Below are 16,214 nucleotides of genomic sequence, written 5' to 3'. Positions count from 1 at the left end.
GCAGACTCCTGCCTCTGACAGAAGAGCTGTGCCTCCAGTCACTGTGCTGACTCCTGCCTCTGACAGAAGAGCTATGCCTCCTGCCACTGTGCTGACTCCTGCTTCTGACAGCAGATCTATCCCTCCAGTCACTGTGCAGACTCCTGCTTCAGACAGCAGAGCTACCCCTCTAGTCACTGTGCTGACTCCTGCTTCTGACAGAAGAGCTGTGCCTCCAGTCACTGTGCTGACTCCTCCTTTTGACAGAAGAGCTACCTTACAGTCATTGCAAAGACTCCTGCCTCTGACAGAAGAGCTGTGCCTCTAGTCACTGTGCTGACTCCTCCTTTTGACAAAAGAGCTATCCCTCCAGTCACTGTGCTGACTCCTGCCTCTGACAGAAGAGCTATGCCTCCAGTCACTGTGCTGACTCCTGCTTCTGACAGAAGAGCTATGCCTCCAGTCACTGTGCAGACTCCTGCCTCTGACAGAGGAGCTATCCCTCCAGTCACTGTGCAGAATACTGCCTCTGAAAGCAGAGCTATTCATCAAATTTAAATTCAACAATAGTCTTGAAAAGTAATGTGTACCAATGGCAAACACAGTAGAAACACCCAGACCTTCAGGCTTCAACACGCATCAATGACCCCAGGCAATAATACGCATCAGTGGCCTTACCCAGTGTTTGCATTAGTGGGACTACTAACAAGTATCAGTGGCCCCACACAGTATATGAATCCATGGCCGTATAATGAGCATCAGCGCCCCCACAAATGTACATGCATCAGTGGCCTGAAAGTGTAAGTACACCAATGAGTGTAGAGCACTGGTGGTCTGACACATTGGATGTATCAACGGGCCTAGTAATAATCATCAGTGGCCCCACACAATGCATGAATCACTGGGCCAAGTCATGAGCATCAGTGGCCCCACACAGTGCATGCATCACTGGGCCTAGTCATCAGCATCAGTGGCCCCACACAGTGCACGCATCAAAGTGCCTAGTCATCAGCATCAGTGGCCCCACACAGTGCACGCATCAAAGTGCCTAGTCATCAGCATCAGTGGCCCCAAACAGTGCACGCATCAATGTGCCTAGTCATGAGCACCAGTGACACCACACTGTGCATTAATCAAACTGCCTCGTGATGAGCATCAGTGACCCCACACAGTGCATGAATCAATGTGCCTAGTCATGAGCATCAGTGGCCCCACACAGTGCATGAATCAATGTGCCTAGTGATGAGCAGTGCATGCATCAATGTGCCTAGTGATGAGCATCAGTGGCCCCACACAGTGCAGTATTCAAAAGCCTAGAAGACACAGTCTATTCCTCAGGTTGGTGAATTACTAATCAAGGCGCCCTTATAGAAATTCATTGATCATGTGTTTACCCCAGCACTCTAGTACTTCTCTGAGAGAGAGAAACAACAATGTACAAATAAAATTCTCATTATCTGTAAATCATTATTTTCGAGTGGGTTGAGAATCCCAGTACTCTTTAGGGTAGTAAGTATTTTTGGAAGTGTAAAATATTTGGGGATTTTCAATATTTGGGGCAAATCTCAGCAGCCTGTGCTCTAACCGCAGACCCCGCTCTCCTTTTTTTTTATTGGGAAGTTTGTCATAGTCACTCTGGCACATTCGTTTATTGAGGAACAGTGCAACAGTATAATGATATTTGAGGAATATTACATTTTACTGATAGCTTGAGTTATGTTGGACGAAGAATAACATTGTCCACAGGCCACATGGTATTTGAAACGTAGCACCTTATAGTCGGAGCCACTGGAATTATGAAGCAGCGGAGGATGAAATTACATGGCAGCGTCGGCTAAATTATGTGGCAAGACAGGACAAATTATGCGGCATAGTGCGGCACATTGTAGTATTACTTCATTTTCTGTCATTTTTACACATGGTTGACGGTGTCTTGGTTTAGATTTCACCTCATTACTTCCCGTTTACCTACCAAAAACTGCAAAAAGTAGCCAGGCAGCCTTCGCGAGTGGCCGTCCACTGCGTTGAAATATGTCGCCATTTTTTTAAAAAGTAACTTTTGATCTTTTAAGATAGAAACTATTTTGGTAAAAATCTGCAGATCATGCAGCAGGTGAGGGATTATGTGGCGATTGCGGCGAATCCAGAATAATGCGAACACACTGCGGCTGCAGAATCGCCCAATGCCAGTGGTCCCGGCTATAATGAAAACTCTGTAAACAAGTTGGGGGGACTATCTCAGCCCTCCATCTCCACCTGTTTTGTGGTCCATCTTTTTAGCAACCCCACACTTCCCAAGTGTGAATAAAGTCCTAATCATTTTATAAGTAACAGCTCTGAATTGATGCCGAAGGTGCTGTGTGAGGTTACTGGGTGATGCAAGGACTGGGGAGATTTACACCCACAGGAATCCTCATTTGTAAGACCACGGTTCACGTTCCCCCCATTTCTACCCCACAGAGAGTGCCCGATAATTTCAGCGTTTTTGAAGTGGTTCTGTCACTTCGGCAGCAGAGACCGTCCGCCGTGCAGACAAAGGTAAGCGACCGCCGGGAAAGGGGTGGGGTGGGGGGCAGCGACAACAATTTTTCGGACCTCAAGCAAAACGAGATTAGATTTCTGGGCTCCCTTCGCCACTAACGAGCAGTATTTGTTGTTGCTTGCTAGTATTGTTGTTGTCTAGCGTCCTCCTGTGGCCCGTTGTGGTTCTGCCGCCTACTCTGGTAGTTCCATGGTAACTTTGAGCTGAGAGCGCCCCCTGCGGGAAAATGCTGGCTGCTGGAGCTGTGAGTGCCCCACATCCAGCCCACTCACTGCCTTATTACTAAGGCTCCCGGTTTTATGGTATTTTTTTCACATTTCCGTCTGTATTTATCCATATTTATCTTTTGGACATCTTATTGGTATTTATCCACATTCCCTGTATGTTTTGAGAGTAAACAGAGTTGTAATAGGGTATATTTCAACATTTATACTTTGTTGCATGTCGAGTTTAAGCAAATTAAGCAGCCAAGTATATGTTAACTAATGCCTGTATTTAAGGAAAGCTCATCCTGATTTTTAATTCCCCATGTTCAGCTGTTGGCCTGGAATTCATGAAGAATATCATTGAGAGTCACTCGCAAGAGGCACAATTTTCTGTATTCTTTCGTTTTTAAAAATAAATGCAGACAAAAAACTGGGAGTCTTACTTAATAACGTCAGTGCGGGGCCGGCTACGTAGGGAGACCAGATTCTGAGAAGCAAAAACCATGCCAGGCCAGACATAGAAGTAGGACTAAAGGACTAGAGGCTAACAATGATCAAGGTATAATTTTGGCTCGTCCTGGTTTTGTTGTACCTTATTAATATATAAAGCCGGAATTAATTTATGTTTTTTTATTTTTTTTAACTTTTCTTTCAGTCAGTGCACAGGAGGAGGTCGGATGTAAAAATAGCCTTGTGAACGTGTGCCTATATATATATATATATATATATATATATATATATATATATATATATATATAAAGTTTACTTTTACATAACATGAGCTAAGACAGGCTCTCAGGACCTCTGCCTTCCTCCCCACTCTGTCTCCCTTCTGATGGGAAAATGCAGCTGGCCTCTTCCAGTGCTGCTTTGAACAAAATCATAAATCACACAAGTTAGTTCAGGGCTTAGAGGTGCCGAGTTGACTTTTCAGTTCACTTTTGCCGGATAAACGTTTGCCAGATAAAAAGACATTTGTCCCAAAAACCTGGGCATGTATTAAAATTCAGAAGAAGAGTTGGGATACCCGTCAGTGCTCTGAAAACGGGGACTGTCCGGGGAAATCTGGGACATCTGGTCACCCTAAGTGTTTCTCCAGTGCAAGGGTATCAAATATATGCCATAGAGCCCAGATACCTGGCAGATTTTCAGGATACACACTACATAATAATATCCATTTTGAATAATTACCTTATATATCTTACATGGGCGTCAGTTCACCAAAATGCCAAGGGTAGCAGAAGTGATATCACACGCCATTTGACCTTTACTTTGTCTCACACACATGGTTAGACAAACACACATTTAAACACACTCTCTCTCACATAAACACATTCCCAACCTCAAGCATGCATATATTGTACATTTTAAAGCATTTCTTGCTTACCTTCGCTGCCAGATAGGGTCAAATTCCAGCTAACTGTACTACGTTTTTTATTACATTTATAGGGGAAAAAAATGACAAAGCCAGGAAAGTTAAGCCCTAACTGGCATCCATCAGGACGAGCTACCCTGGTGTTCCAGGCACTAATTTTGCCACGTCTGAGGCAGTACCAGGGGACACAATTGCAATCCCTGGTGACCTGTAAATGACGTCCCTGCATGGATATCATGAAAATATGGCATGGATCTGGACCTTTGCTGGGCCACGCTGCTCTTGTGACAATCTTCTCTGCATTCACCTGTCCCCTGCCCCTGTAACTCACTCTTCCTTTCTCTACCCAGGAGCAGTACGAGTTTGTCTACCACGCCGTTGCTGAGATGTTTACGAAGGAGCTGAAGAGCAGGACGTCTCTATGCTATGAGAACGTGAGCCGCCCTGAGGTACGTGCACGTGGGAGCAAAGGGTGATGCTGGGGCCTACCACTGATCAAGTACATTTATGGTGAAGCAAGGTGTGAGGTCTGAGGCCTGGCACTAGGTACATTCACCTGGGAGCAAAAGGCGGGACGTGACACTGATAGGCAGTGTTTTAAATGGGCAGGGGCAGTCTGGTACTGAGTACCTGTCTGAAGCTCTTTCAAGGCAGTAGAGTACATTTCAATTCTATGAAAAGAAGCATCTCAGCAGCGAAAGGAAAATAATCGTCCAAAGTCCTGTTCATGATTTAGTCTACCGTAAATATGCCCATCTGATCTAAGGGATGTCTGGATCACGGGTCTCTGTGGTCAGGAAGAGGTCAGCGTGCATTCTTATCGGTCTAGTAAGAATGCTGCTGAGACCCTTTACACTTACGGAATTGAAATATACAATAGTCTCTTGCCTTGAAAAAGCCCCAGGCCTGCTCGCCACTAACGGGCGAAACATGTATTGGCTGGTTCATCGACCTTAAGGGATCTCTAAAATTTGGATTAATAAATTGCAAAATACCATAAACGTACTATTGACTGGAGATTCACTATCATGTTGTCTGATACTGCTACAACTGTCTACCTAGACTTATCCGGTTGAAAGGGAGAGTACCTGCACTTCTCTGCAGTACATTCAATGGGAGAGTACCAGCACTACTCGGGTGCAAGCAGATACTATACATAGTGAGAACCTGGACCTTTCTATTTCCGTTTAAAGCACTGTTGTTAGGGTACATGGGAGCGAGGAGTGGGAACAGGTAGTTGAGCAGCAACGGGTACTGAGAACCGAGCACCATCTAGGAATATTTACCTGTGAGCAAGGGGTGCAGGCAGGTGACCTATGACTAGATAGCAGGGCTGTGAGCAACGTACATTGGGCTTTAAGTGGGACGTGTCCCTCACGGTATCAGACCCCATAACATTGAAATACTAACATTGGAACGGGTCCTACTGGGCCCAATTGATGTCTTTAACATAACAGATAAGAGTGGTCAATTTCAAAACCATGACTGCAAAAAAATGAAGATAGTCCTCGTCAGTGGTGTTGCTCCTGTTCATATTTGGCATGTTTTACATACTCTTGCATCCCCTAAGAGTATTTCCTTTTTCCAGGATGTTGTGTTTCTGTAGTTTTTTTTTTTAATAGTGCATACTTATGAGGAGTTGCCTCTCAGTTACTGTGTGAATTCATGTTGTGGGTGGGAGTTTATGATGAGACACAATTGACAACTCGGAGTCCAGACCGAAGGCAGAGTCAGTTTCTCACAGCACCTATCATTGGGTCCTAAAAGGATTCAGAATACTTTCTCATCCTATCCTTGGCCTCTCTGCAGCGCGCACAAAGCTATGGGTACTGGTAATTGTTATTCTTTGTCCAAGTGAGTGAAGGGAGAACACAGCACAATACTGGCATGGTGAAAGTAAAAGAAACTGCTTACACGTGAGTGGGTGCATTTTGTGTGTGTGGGGGGGTGAAGTCAAGGAACTGAAATGTAGGACTGGCAAGAGAGAGTGAAAAGAGGATGCTGAAAAGGGAAGAGGTGAGGTGAGAGATATGCAGATGGTGGGTTTCAGAGAGATAACAGGAAAAGGGCATAAGCGCCTAACTGTGAGACAACAGAAGAAAGTTGTGTGGAGAAGAGGAGTGATTGAGACATTCTGAATGCTAGAACCCCCCCCCCCCTACACCAAACAAACCTTAACAGTGTTGAATGCACAGCTTAATAATTTCAGAACTGAAATACTTCCTATTCCAGTTATACACAACAAAGTTTTGTTATTACTCATTTAACTGATACCGCTAACAAGCATTTGCAAAGCCAATAGGTCTGGCTTGTTTTAGGCACACATACATTATTCCGTGATATATCTGAATGCAATAATATAAATCTCACAGAGCCATCCAAATACTAGTTGGGTGGGAAGGCATAGGAAGCACTGGATTTTAGTTTACATGTTTTACAACTCACTCATAATTACACCAGCTACACCTCTTGTAAAAGGTTCAGAGTTGTGCTTCTTAACCCTTTCACTGCTAGGAACCCCCCCCCCCCCCCACCCCAAGTGCTAAGCCTTTTTTTTGCTCTTTGGGGTAGTTCGCACTTAGGCTTCCATAACTTTTTGTCCACATAAGATATCCACACCAAATTTGTATCCTTAATTGTCAACATCTTGGGAATTCTAAAAGTACCCAGGGTTTGGGGAGTCCCATGGAGGGGACTGAGAAATTAGCCAAAATATAGCTAAATGTAGCTTTTTGGGGGTGGGGGGGGGGGGAGAATGAAAGGTTTGAAGTGCTAAAATTACCGTCTTCCCAGATTTCAGGAACAGGCAGACTTGATTCAGAAGACCAATTTTTGTAACACAGTTTTAGCATTTTTACTGGGAGCTAGCCATTTTACCCATCTTTTCTGTTTTCAACCGTTTCCTATTTGTGGTGGAAATGGGTATGAACCCCATAGTGAGTCCAGGAAAGCTATACATTTCTGAAAACTAAACAAAATTCTGAATTCAGCAAGGGGTAATTTGTGTAGATCCTTCAAGGTTGTCCCAAAGAAATTAAATTGTTAAAAATAAAAAAAAATGAAAAAAGTAGTAGGAAAAAACAGGCATTTGTTATGTTTTCATTGTAACTTCTCATCAGTATAACAGATTTACAAATCCTATATTCCATTATATCAGTTCGACCCTTCAGGTTGTGGGGATATATAGTGTTTGTGGATTTTCCAAGAACTCAAGGTACCCAGTGCCAATAACTGAGCTGCACCTTGCAATGGTTTTTCATTGTGTACCGTGTATAGAGCAATTCATACAGTAAAATATAAACTGTGAAAAGCGGATATCAAGGAAACCTATGTATATCCGAAATAGGCACAAAATATGAAGTTTAGAAGCAGTGGTTATTTGCACATCTCTGAATACTAGCATGTGAAATAGAGGGTCTCTCGCATAAAGGCTTCTTTCTTACACATTGTCTTACATTTGGAAGAGAAATACAATTGGTAATAACACTTGTTCTACTATTCTGGTTTCCCTTAAGTCTCCTGATAAAAATGGTACCACACTTGTGTGGGTAGGCCTAGTGGATGCAACAGGAAATGGCCCAAACTGCAAAATGGATACATCACATTTTCTTTCCACCCAAAAGTGACCTGTTTTTTGCAAAGTGGGTAGCTGAGGTTTTTGGGCCCTAGCTCAGCGGGCACCTAGAGAAACCTAGTAAACCTGTACATTTTTGAAAACTAGACACCTTGGGAAATTCAGGATGGGGTAACTTACATGGGTCTCACCAGGTTGTGTTACACAGAATCCGTTGCAAATCTCAAACTTTGACTAAACAAAACATTTTCCACAAATTTCTGTGATGGAACCCTTCCATCCAGCACTCACCTATGTCTTCTGTTAAAAATGGTACCTCACTTGTGTGGTTAGGCCTAGTGCCTGCATCAGGAAACATCCCAAAATTCAACACGGATACATCTAATTTTTCCACACAAAAATGACCCGTTTTTTGCAAAGTTGTTAGCTGTGGGTTTTGGGCTCTAGCTCAGCTGGCACCTTAAGAAAACCTAGCAAACCTGTAAATTTTTTAAAAATGGACACCCAAGGAAAAGCAGGATGGGAGACTTGCATAGCTCTCACCAGATTGTGTTACCCAGAATCCCTTGCAGACCTCAAACTAAAAGAAACATAGTTTCCTCACATTTCTGTGATGTAAAGTTCTGGAATCTGCAGAGACACAAACTTCCTTCCACCCAGCATTCTCCTAAGTCTTCTGATAAAAATGGTGCCTCACTTGTGTGGGTAGGCTTAACATGCGCAACTGGAAACAGTCCAAAATGCAACATCGATACATTAAAATCTTCCACACAAAACTGACCTGTTTTTTGCAAAGTGGGTAGCTGCGGTTTTTGGGCTCTAGCTCAGCTTGCACCAAGGGAAACCTAGCAAACCTGTACATTTTTAAAAACTAGACATCTACGGGAATCCAGGATGAGGTGACGTGAATGGCACTCACAGGCTGTTTTACCCAGAATCCTTTGCAAACCTCAAACGTTGACTGAAGCACACATTTTCCTCAAATTTCTGTGATGGAAACTTCAGGAATCCACAACATTCCTACCACCCAGCATTGCCCCAGTTCTGCCAATAAAAATGCTCCACCACTTGGGTGGCTGGGCCTACTGGCAGTGATAGGAATGGCTCAAACCAAGGAAAATGGGAGCCCTTGCGCGGGACTCCTATTGACCTCTGTTGGATCCTTTTCTATTGTTGTCACTAGGCCCAACCACACAAGTGGCACAGACTGGGGTCACACTAAGTGCACACATGTGTACATAAGATCAGCAGGAGCCATGTGCCCTATGTTAAGTGATTGAAACACATGACCTTGGGCACATTTGTATTCAATGCTGGTCCATCCATCGGGGCACTCAGATTTTCCAGTGGGCTGCAGGGTTGGGATTAGTTTACAGGGACGGGTAGGTTGCCATGAACGTCCCTGTGATGACATTCTGTCCGCAGGCCTGCCAGTTCTTGCGCCCAGGTCACATACGTTTAGTTTCATTCCTAGCTGACTGGCTCATCATCAGAGCAAAACAAGCATTGACAGAACCAGTAGGTCTCACATTTGAGGCCTATTGGCTTGGCTTTGCCAGTGGGTTAAGCAATATATTACTGTAAGTTAATTACATATTAACTAAGGACTTTGAAGTTGTTAACTTTTGTAAAATCGCCTTTGCTGTTGTGCAATTTTGTATTGGAATTGGAACTTACCTTAATAAGTATTGGCAAAGCTAAAAGGTTTTGGCTCTAAAAGACTGAGCTATTGGATTCTCCAGATCTTGTACGATACATGTAAGCCGCATTGCATTTAGGTGTCCAGTTAAGTTCTGGCTGTGGGAGGATGTTCATAATGGGGCACGATTGAGAGCTGTGGAGGTGAGGCTGAAGGCAGTGTGAGTCAGTCGGTCAAAACAGTGTTCAGATTAAATGCTCATCCAATCCTTGGCCTCTCTCCAGTGAGCACATAATGATGGTCACGTATACGCCATTTGTAATTACCAATTATAATTATTTACACCAAATCATAGTTGTTACTCATTTATACTAAACTAACCAGCACTCACGAAGCCAATAGGTCTGGCTTCTTTTAGGTGTATACTTGTTAGGTGATATGTCTGTATGCAATAGCAGAAAGCTCGCAAAGAGGCGCCTAAATGCTGGCCAAGCAGCGTGCATTGTTAACTTCATATGCTTTAAGCCACACCTTAATTACTCATGCTACATCCCTTTTAGGGATCCCCTCTCACCTCAAACTTTTTCATCTCACACCGCAGTCTTTAACTTGTAAAATAATAAGTGCCATGGCCCAAACATTTGCGCAGTAGCTCGCAGCCAGCACTATTGAATGTCAGGGGTGCTAAAAGACCAAGCTTGTGTAGCCTTGATTCCACCTTAGGCCTCTTTATCCACCACCAGACTCTCCCTTTATTTGACCCTTTCAGGTTTTTCTTCATTCCTGCTTTGTTTCTTTGTCACAATTGTTCCGTCTTTCTCTTCCTCCTTCTTTTCCCCTTTTGTATTTTTCTCTCTTCCTCTACGTCAAAGTCTGATGAGGAAAAATAATTGCCTGTCACCCGCAATGACTGCACGTTGGACCCCACCAGAACTGCCGGCTAAAATTAAGCACTGAAAGTCTGTGATCCAATGTAGACCAGCCTGAAATGCACACAGCCTTAAAAAGTTGTCCATCTTGTGTGTGGTGGAATTAGGAATTCTGGGACAGGTTGGTATCTAAATTCATATAAAAGTATGAGTTATTTATATAAATTGATGTCGGATTTCTTTAATGAGTGTCTCTCACTTACTCCCTTTGTATGTGCAATATATGGTTAGCATTACCCTATGATATACCTAACATATCACCCACATTGACATAAAAGAGAGCATCTGGGGTGTCATTTGTGCCGCTGTAATTCCTTTGGGGTTTGCCTGGACTCTCTGCACAGTGTATCTCCTTTTGGTCCACTATATAAAGAGCCAGTTTCCTACAATGAGGAAGGTTAAATACTATATGACTGGCCACAGGTTCTTTGAATTTGGCTAGCATGAGCTTTCAGCCTCTTTTTTTTTTTTTTTAGCAACATATTCAGAAAATAGGGAGATGTGGGGCAATTTTTCCCGAGTCTCTCTCCTTAAAGAGACACCCAGTGGCATGCTTTAGGTGTGGCTGTCAGCACGTGTCATGTTTCACAGCGAGTGTCACTGTAATCATAGCTCACATTGGGAAACAAGCTGGGCTTATGCTGATAAGCTGCACTCGAAAATGATGGAGTGTGGGCAACGGGCAAGCACAAACCTTGATATCACACGGCCAACATTCAACGACCTCCCACCTTACTACCACCTCAAATAGGGCAGTGCCAGTGAGCCGGGTCCCACAATTTTCCACGCCCTCACATGTGTTGCATTCTGTCTACAAGAAGAACACTGAGACGCAAGAGTACACCTCTTAGGTCAGTCTGGACCTCCCGCTTTCTGCAAGTGTGAGTGACTGACACTTTATTTACAGCAGAGACACAAACTTTTAATTTAAAAACGTGTATCTTGAATAGTTTCTCTTTAGCACATCAGATTATTTCACTGCAGGGAGTGGTCTTCATTAGGATTAGTGAACAAGACCTCTTCTGCCTTAATAATATTAATCATTCCAGTGGCAACTCAGTTTCTTGTGCCTTTTGTATAAGCCTTTAACGTTATAGACAGAATTACATTATGCTTTAACCAATCATGTAAAAGAGAGATATTTTAGTACAGCATGTATACTGGCACAATTATTTCAAAGTGCACGCAAATGTGATGATTAGGGAAAAGGAGGAAAAGTAATGTTCATTGGTCACACAGTTTGGACAAGACAAAATTGAAACCATATTTCCTGACTGCCCAGTATACAATTCCTCTGGATGGCATCATCTTCTTTTCCCCTTCCACCCTAGTAACACTTTTATCAGTGGCCCAAGAGGCAAGTAAGTTGTCTCGTTACTCCTATACAAGACCTTTATTGTTGCTGCTGGTTGTGGATGGAGAAGCATCACGGTCTATTAAACCATACACGAGAGAGGTGTTTGTACAGTGCACATTCTGAACTGAATTATTTGAAGCTGCTCACAAATGTGATGATCACGAAAAAGGAGGCAAAACAAAAGACAAGTTATTGCTTAGAGTCACACAGTTTGTTCAAGTAGGAACTGAAAGCAGGTTCTCCGAGTCAGGGTCTCCCAGCTATTTTGTTTTCCTAGGCCCATAAAACCTTCTGCTTTTAAGTGCTTCTGTGTGGTGTTACTGTTGTACCAACCAAGGTCACTGATCAAGCAAACTGATCCCTCACCCTTACACACAGCATTGCCATAGCTGACACAGGTTAGGCAGAGGGCCTGGAGATAGAAGGCCTTATATTATTAGAATGTCAACTATATGGATATATAAACTGAGCAACTTTATTAAAATGCTAGGCATCAGTCTGATAATCGGGTGTAAACTGTGCTCCTGCCTACTTGTGAACTGCACACAATCACAAATGTGTGCTCAACTTGCGCCTAAATTTTGCAGGAAAATCTTGATCAGCCATATTCAGCTGGTAATGGTGAAATTCAAAGTGTTGATAAGACAGAACACGAGGTTTACTGATGTCAAAGACATGCCTGGTGTCAATTGAGCTTTCTTGCATCAGAAACAGGTCTTTGAGACGTCACCATCTCAAAACATGGGAAATACCTAATAGAAGGGCCCCTGGGGCATAAGTGTTATATTGGAGCCATGACATTGTAAGCTGGGTCTGACCCCATTACTCGCCACAGGAACTTCCACAGTGATTCTGGTGGCACGTTTTATGGTGAGACTGAGCCTTGGCCTGAAGTCTACAGGATCCGGACAGTGTAAAGGAGAATTGCAGCACCTATAGACATAATCAAAGCAGTGCTTAATTTGTAAATAGAAATGTGACGGTGCCCAAAGCTCTCCTTTGAAACATGGGGCTGCTGCATTTAAAAGCGTGAGCACAGAATACTGAGGCAGAGTAATCCAAAAGCCATCTCTGGCCTCCTTAATCCATTTACGACCACTCCCTGCTCTTTCACTCTTCTGCTTCTCACTTTGTGACACTTTTCCATTTTTCTCTTCCTTCTTTTGCTCGCACTAAATGCCTGATGGTGGAGGGGACACACTTGTCCACAGTTTCAACTTCTATGAAGTCATCGGTTGCTGTCTCATCCAAAAGCTATTGAAGATTCCGGGTTACTATTGTGACCTCTGCCGTGTCTATTTCCTGTTCTTTAGCAAAGTTCTCATTATGTGTGGCATTCTTAGCTGGCATTGCTGTCACTGTTTTCTTTTTGAATTGTGCTTTCTGTTGGGGTAGTTTCTCTTCCTTTTTTATGGAAGTTTCAGATTAGCGTTGTGAATCTTATCTCAGTTTCACATACTCATTACATTGTTCTGAACGCCTTCCTCTCTAACTGCATTTATCCTGTGAGTCCTTGAAAGACTGCGATTGGCAAGAATCAGTATTTTGGTATCTATCAGGAGTTTTTAAAGTGTCCCTATTTCTTAAATTATAGCGTTTATCAGAGGCCACCAAACGCAGAAATTCTTCTCTTTGTTGTACACGGTCTTTATTTTGTTTTTGTTTATCCCAGCGTTTTTTTTTTTTTTTTTAGAACCCTGTGCTTCTTACTTGGTAGAATCCTTATTGGATTTACCTTTGTAGTTGTGGTTTACCTGTTCTGGCTCCCAGACTATCCTGACCTCTTCCGGAATAGGTCCTGGCAACGATTTCTGGCAGATCACATTTTTGATCCTGTATGGAAGCATCCCAGAGCCACTGGCGTACTGCCAATGCTACTGCTTCCTCTTTAAAATTACTTAATATTATTGAGAATACTGTGACGAAATTGCCCATTAATTGCACCCCTAAGTCTAGGGCCAGGGCAGCCTCATATTCATCTTGTATTTGCTTTAACACTTCCGGAAGATTTGCAAGTGCTGGTATACCGTGTGCAGCAGTACAGAGTGCAGCAAACACTGCACCCCAAGTGGCACAGTTGTCCACTGAAGGGACCATCCCAAATGGCAAGCACATTGTGATAATTCTATGTTTATCTTGGGGTCCCTTATGGGGAAACACTGTCCTATAGCCCGACGCCCGGGACATCTTGTTTGGGGTCAAGGGCAACAAGTTTTTATGTTTACTTTGTCCTTGGGACAAGTAGGCCCAACCCCCTGCAGCACAAACCCTTTGGTTGCTTGTTTACAGAGAGTGGAATTCTCTGCAGTTGAGGTAATGTGTTTCCAAAAGATAATGCTGTTCGAACTTGTATATATGGTTCATTATTTGAAAGCCTTCATTATTAGGGTGCGTGCTGTAAATAAATGTTTTAAGGTCACACTTCACTACTGACGTTGGTTCCAGTACAAAAAAAAATAAAACGTGTACACACATGTTTGAAAAGTTTAGGCTAAGAGGCTAAGTATAATGCTCCCAGAATGCTCTCTGATTATATGCAAATGAAGTGTCATTTAGTAAAATGTGTTGATGCATGCTAGTATTTCCCAAAAATATTTCTAATGGAAAATCAGTGTAACCATTTTCAACACGATTATGGGAAGCATGAAAATAAACAAACACTGACAAAGCCAACTTATCTGACATATTTTATAAGTCTTTTAGTTTCATCAATGCGTGTCTTGTTTTGACATGGCTTTTGTAACACTTTATTCTTGTGGGAGCTACCAGGCCCTCAACATTGTAACAAACATTGGCAAAACCCCCCCAAAAAGTTTTTGAACTCTTAAAGCACACGTTGCCACCAGCGGCATAACAAAGGCCCCGCAGCCGCCCTCCAGGGGGCCCCTCCAGCACAGCACCTGCCCTGAGTGAGTCTGGAGAGGGGGCTCCTCCATGTTCTTTGCAAAGGGGCACCCTCCAGTTTTGTTACGTCACTGATTGCCACTGTAGTTCCTGACACTGAACAAAACTACTTTGTGTGGCAATATGCTCCTTGTGGAAGAGCAGAATGCGATCGCTCACAGTTAAGCCAGCCGAAAGAGAGAGAAATAGAAGTTTAATAAAAACAAAATGTCTTTGTTAACACCAGACCTAATTAGGGACCAAGACCCACATGTAGGTAGCTTTTTGCATGTCGCAAACAGCGACTTTCGCTGTTTGCGACATGCAAAAAGCACATTGCGATACACAAACCCAGTTTTGCGATTCAGTAACCTGGTTACCGAATCACAAAACGGGTTTGCGACTCGCAATTGGTAAGGGGTATTCCCTTCCTAATTGCAACTCGCAGTGCAATGTAGGATTGTTTTGTGACCGCGAACGCGGGCGCAAACCAATCGCAGTTTGCACCCATTTCAAATGGGTGCTAACACTTTCGCAAAAGGGAAGGGATCCCCATGGGACCCCTTCCCCATTGTGAATGTCACTGTAAACATTTTTTCAGAGCAGGCAGTGGTCCTGCGGACCACTGCCTGCTCTGAAAAAATGAAACGAAAACGTTTCATTTTTCGTTTTTGTTATGCATCTCGTTTTCCTTTAAGGAAAACGGGCTGCATTACAAAAACAAACAAAAAAAAAATGCTTTATTGAAAAGCAGTCACAGACATGGTGGTCTGCTGTCTCCAGCAGGCCACCATTCGCGAGGAGGTCGCAAATTGCGACCCACCTCATGATTATTCATGAGGTGGGCATTTGCGAAGCCCTTGCGAATCACAGATGGTGTCAAGGACACCATCCTACATTCGGATTTGCGACTCGCAATTTGCAGGTCACAAATCTGAACCCACCTACATGTGGCCCCAAATTCTTAAAGAAAGTCACAAAAGTGCACCCATGGTATATGTCGTACCCCTATAAAATATTTGTGAACTGTATTTTAGCATGGGTAAATACGATGTGTAGATTTGCTCATGTGAAAATCTATTGAGCATTTGCAAGTTCATTTTCCCTCCAGCCACTTTCTTCCCAACCCTGGAAGAAGTTCTAATTCTGCCATTGTCAGGAGTAAATGTCCAACCTTTCTTATTATGGGAAAATATTAGAGAGAAGCTGGTAAAAATCTTTAAAACATGCAGGTTAGTAGGTTTGCAGACTCAAAGGCATTCCAGCCCTGAAACTATTGCTTACTGCTTCCTCCAGCCCCAGTATGCAGATCTGCAGAAAGGTGGCAAAATAAGGAAATTGCTACAGTAGCGATTGAAACTCCAAGTATTCAAGCCCTACTATGGTGGTAGCCCTGGCATAATCAGAGAGGCTATTAATTGCTGCCATAATTTGTCGCCACACTACATGGCACCAAAGGGACAAGTAGATCTTTTTACAGGACAAGTAGATTTGAGAAGCAACCTGTCCCCTGGACAAGTAGATATTTTAATAAATTCCACACCCCTGCAAAATGGAATCTCTTCACATTTGGTGGGTACTTTACCCATAATTGAAAGCACAGTAGCAGGATTAATGCCTGCTGTGGCCACATGCGGTTGCACTGGGGCAGTGTTTAAAGTCTGCATTACAAATTGTATTAAACGTCAATATATTTCTACTAAATTAGTTTATAGGCAGCGTACGTCTGC

At 43.2% G+C, this 16,214-nt stretch overlaps 1 protein-coding gene across 1 annotated transcript in view; it reads left to right on the top strand.

Moving 5' to 3' along the window:
• The window catches only part of PTPN18 (protein tyrosine phosphatase non-receptor type 18), a 266,237-nt gene that overhangs the window by 161,759 nt on the left and 88,264 nt on the right, over nucleotides 1-16,214 (top strand). Inside the window, exons 10-11 of the mRNA XM_069209534.1 lie at nucleotides 2,440-2,517; nucleotides 4,453-4,551. Coding sequence (XP_069065635.1) covers nucleotides 2,440-2,517; nucleotides 4,453-4,551 — 177 coding nt within the window. The remainder of the gene's footprint in view (nucleotides 1-2,439; nucleotides 2,518-4,452; nucleotides 4,552-16,214) is intronic.

The sequence above is a fragment of the Pleurodeles waltl genome, chromosome 10 (assembly GCF_031143425.1).
Source record: "Pleurodeles waltl isolate 20211129_DDA chromosome 10, aPleWal1.hap1.20221129, whole genome shotgun sequence".
NCBI classification, from domain to species: Eukaryota; Metazoa; Chordata; class Amphibia; order Caudata; family Salamandridae; genus Pleurodeles; species Pleurodeles waltl.
The sequence above is the reverse complement of the archived record's forward strand: the minus strand, read 5'-3'. Positions and strand labels throughout refer to the sequence as shown.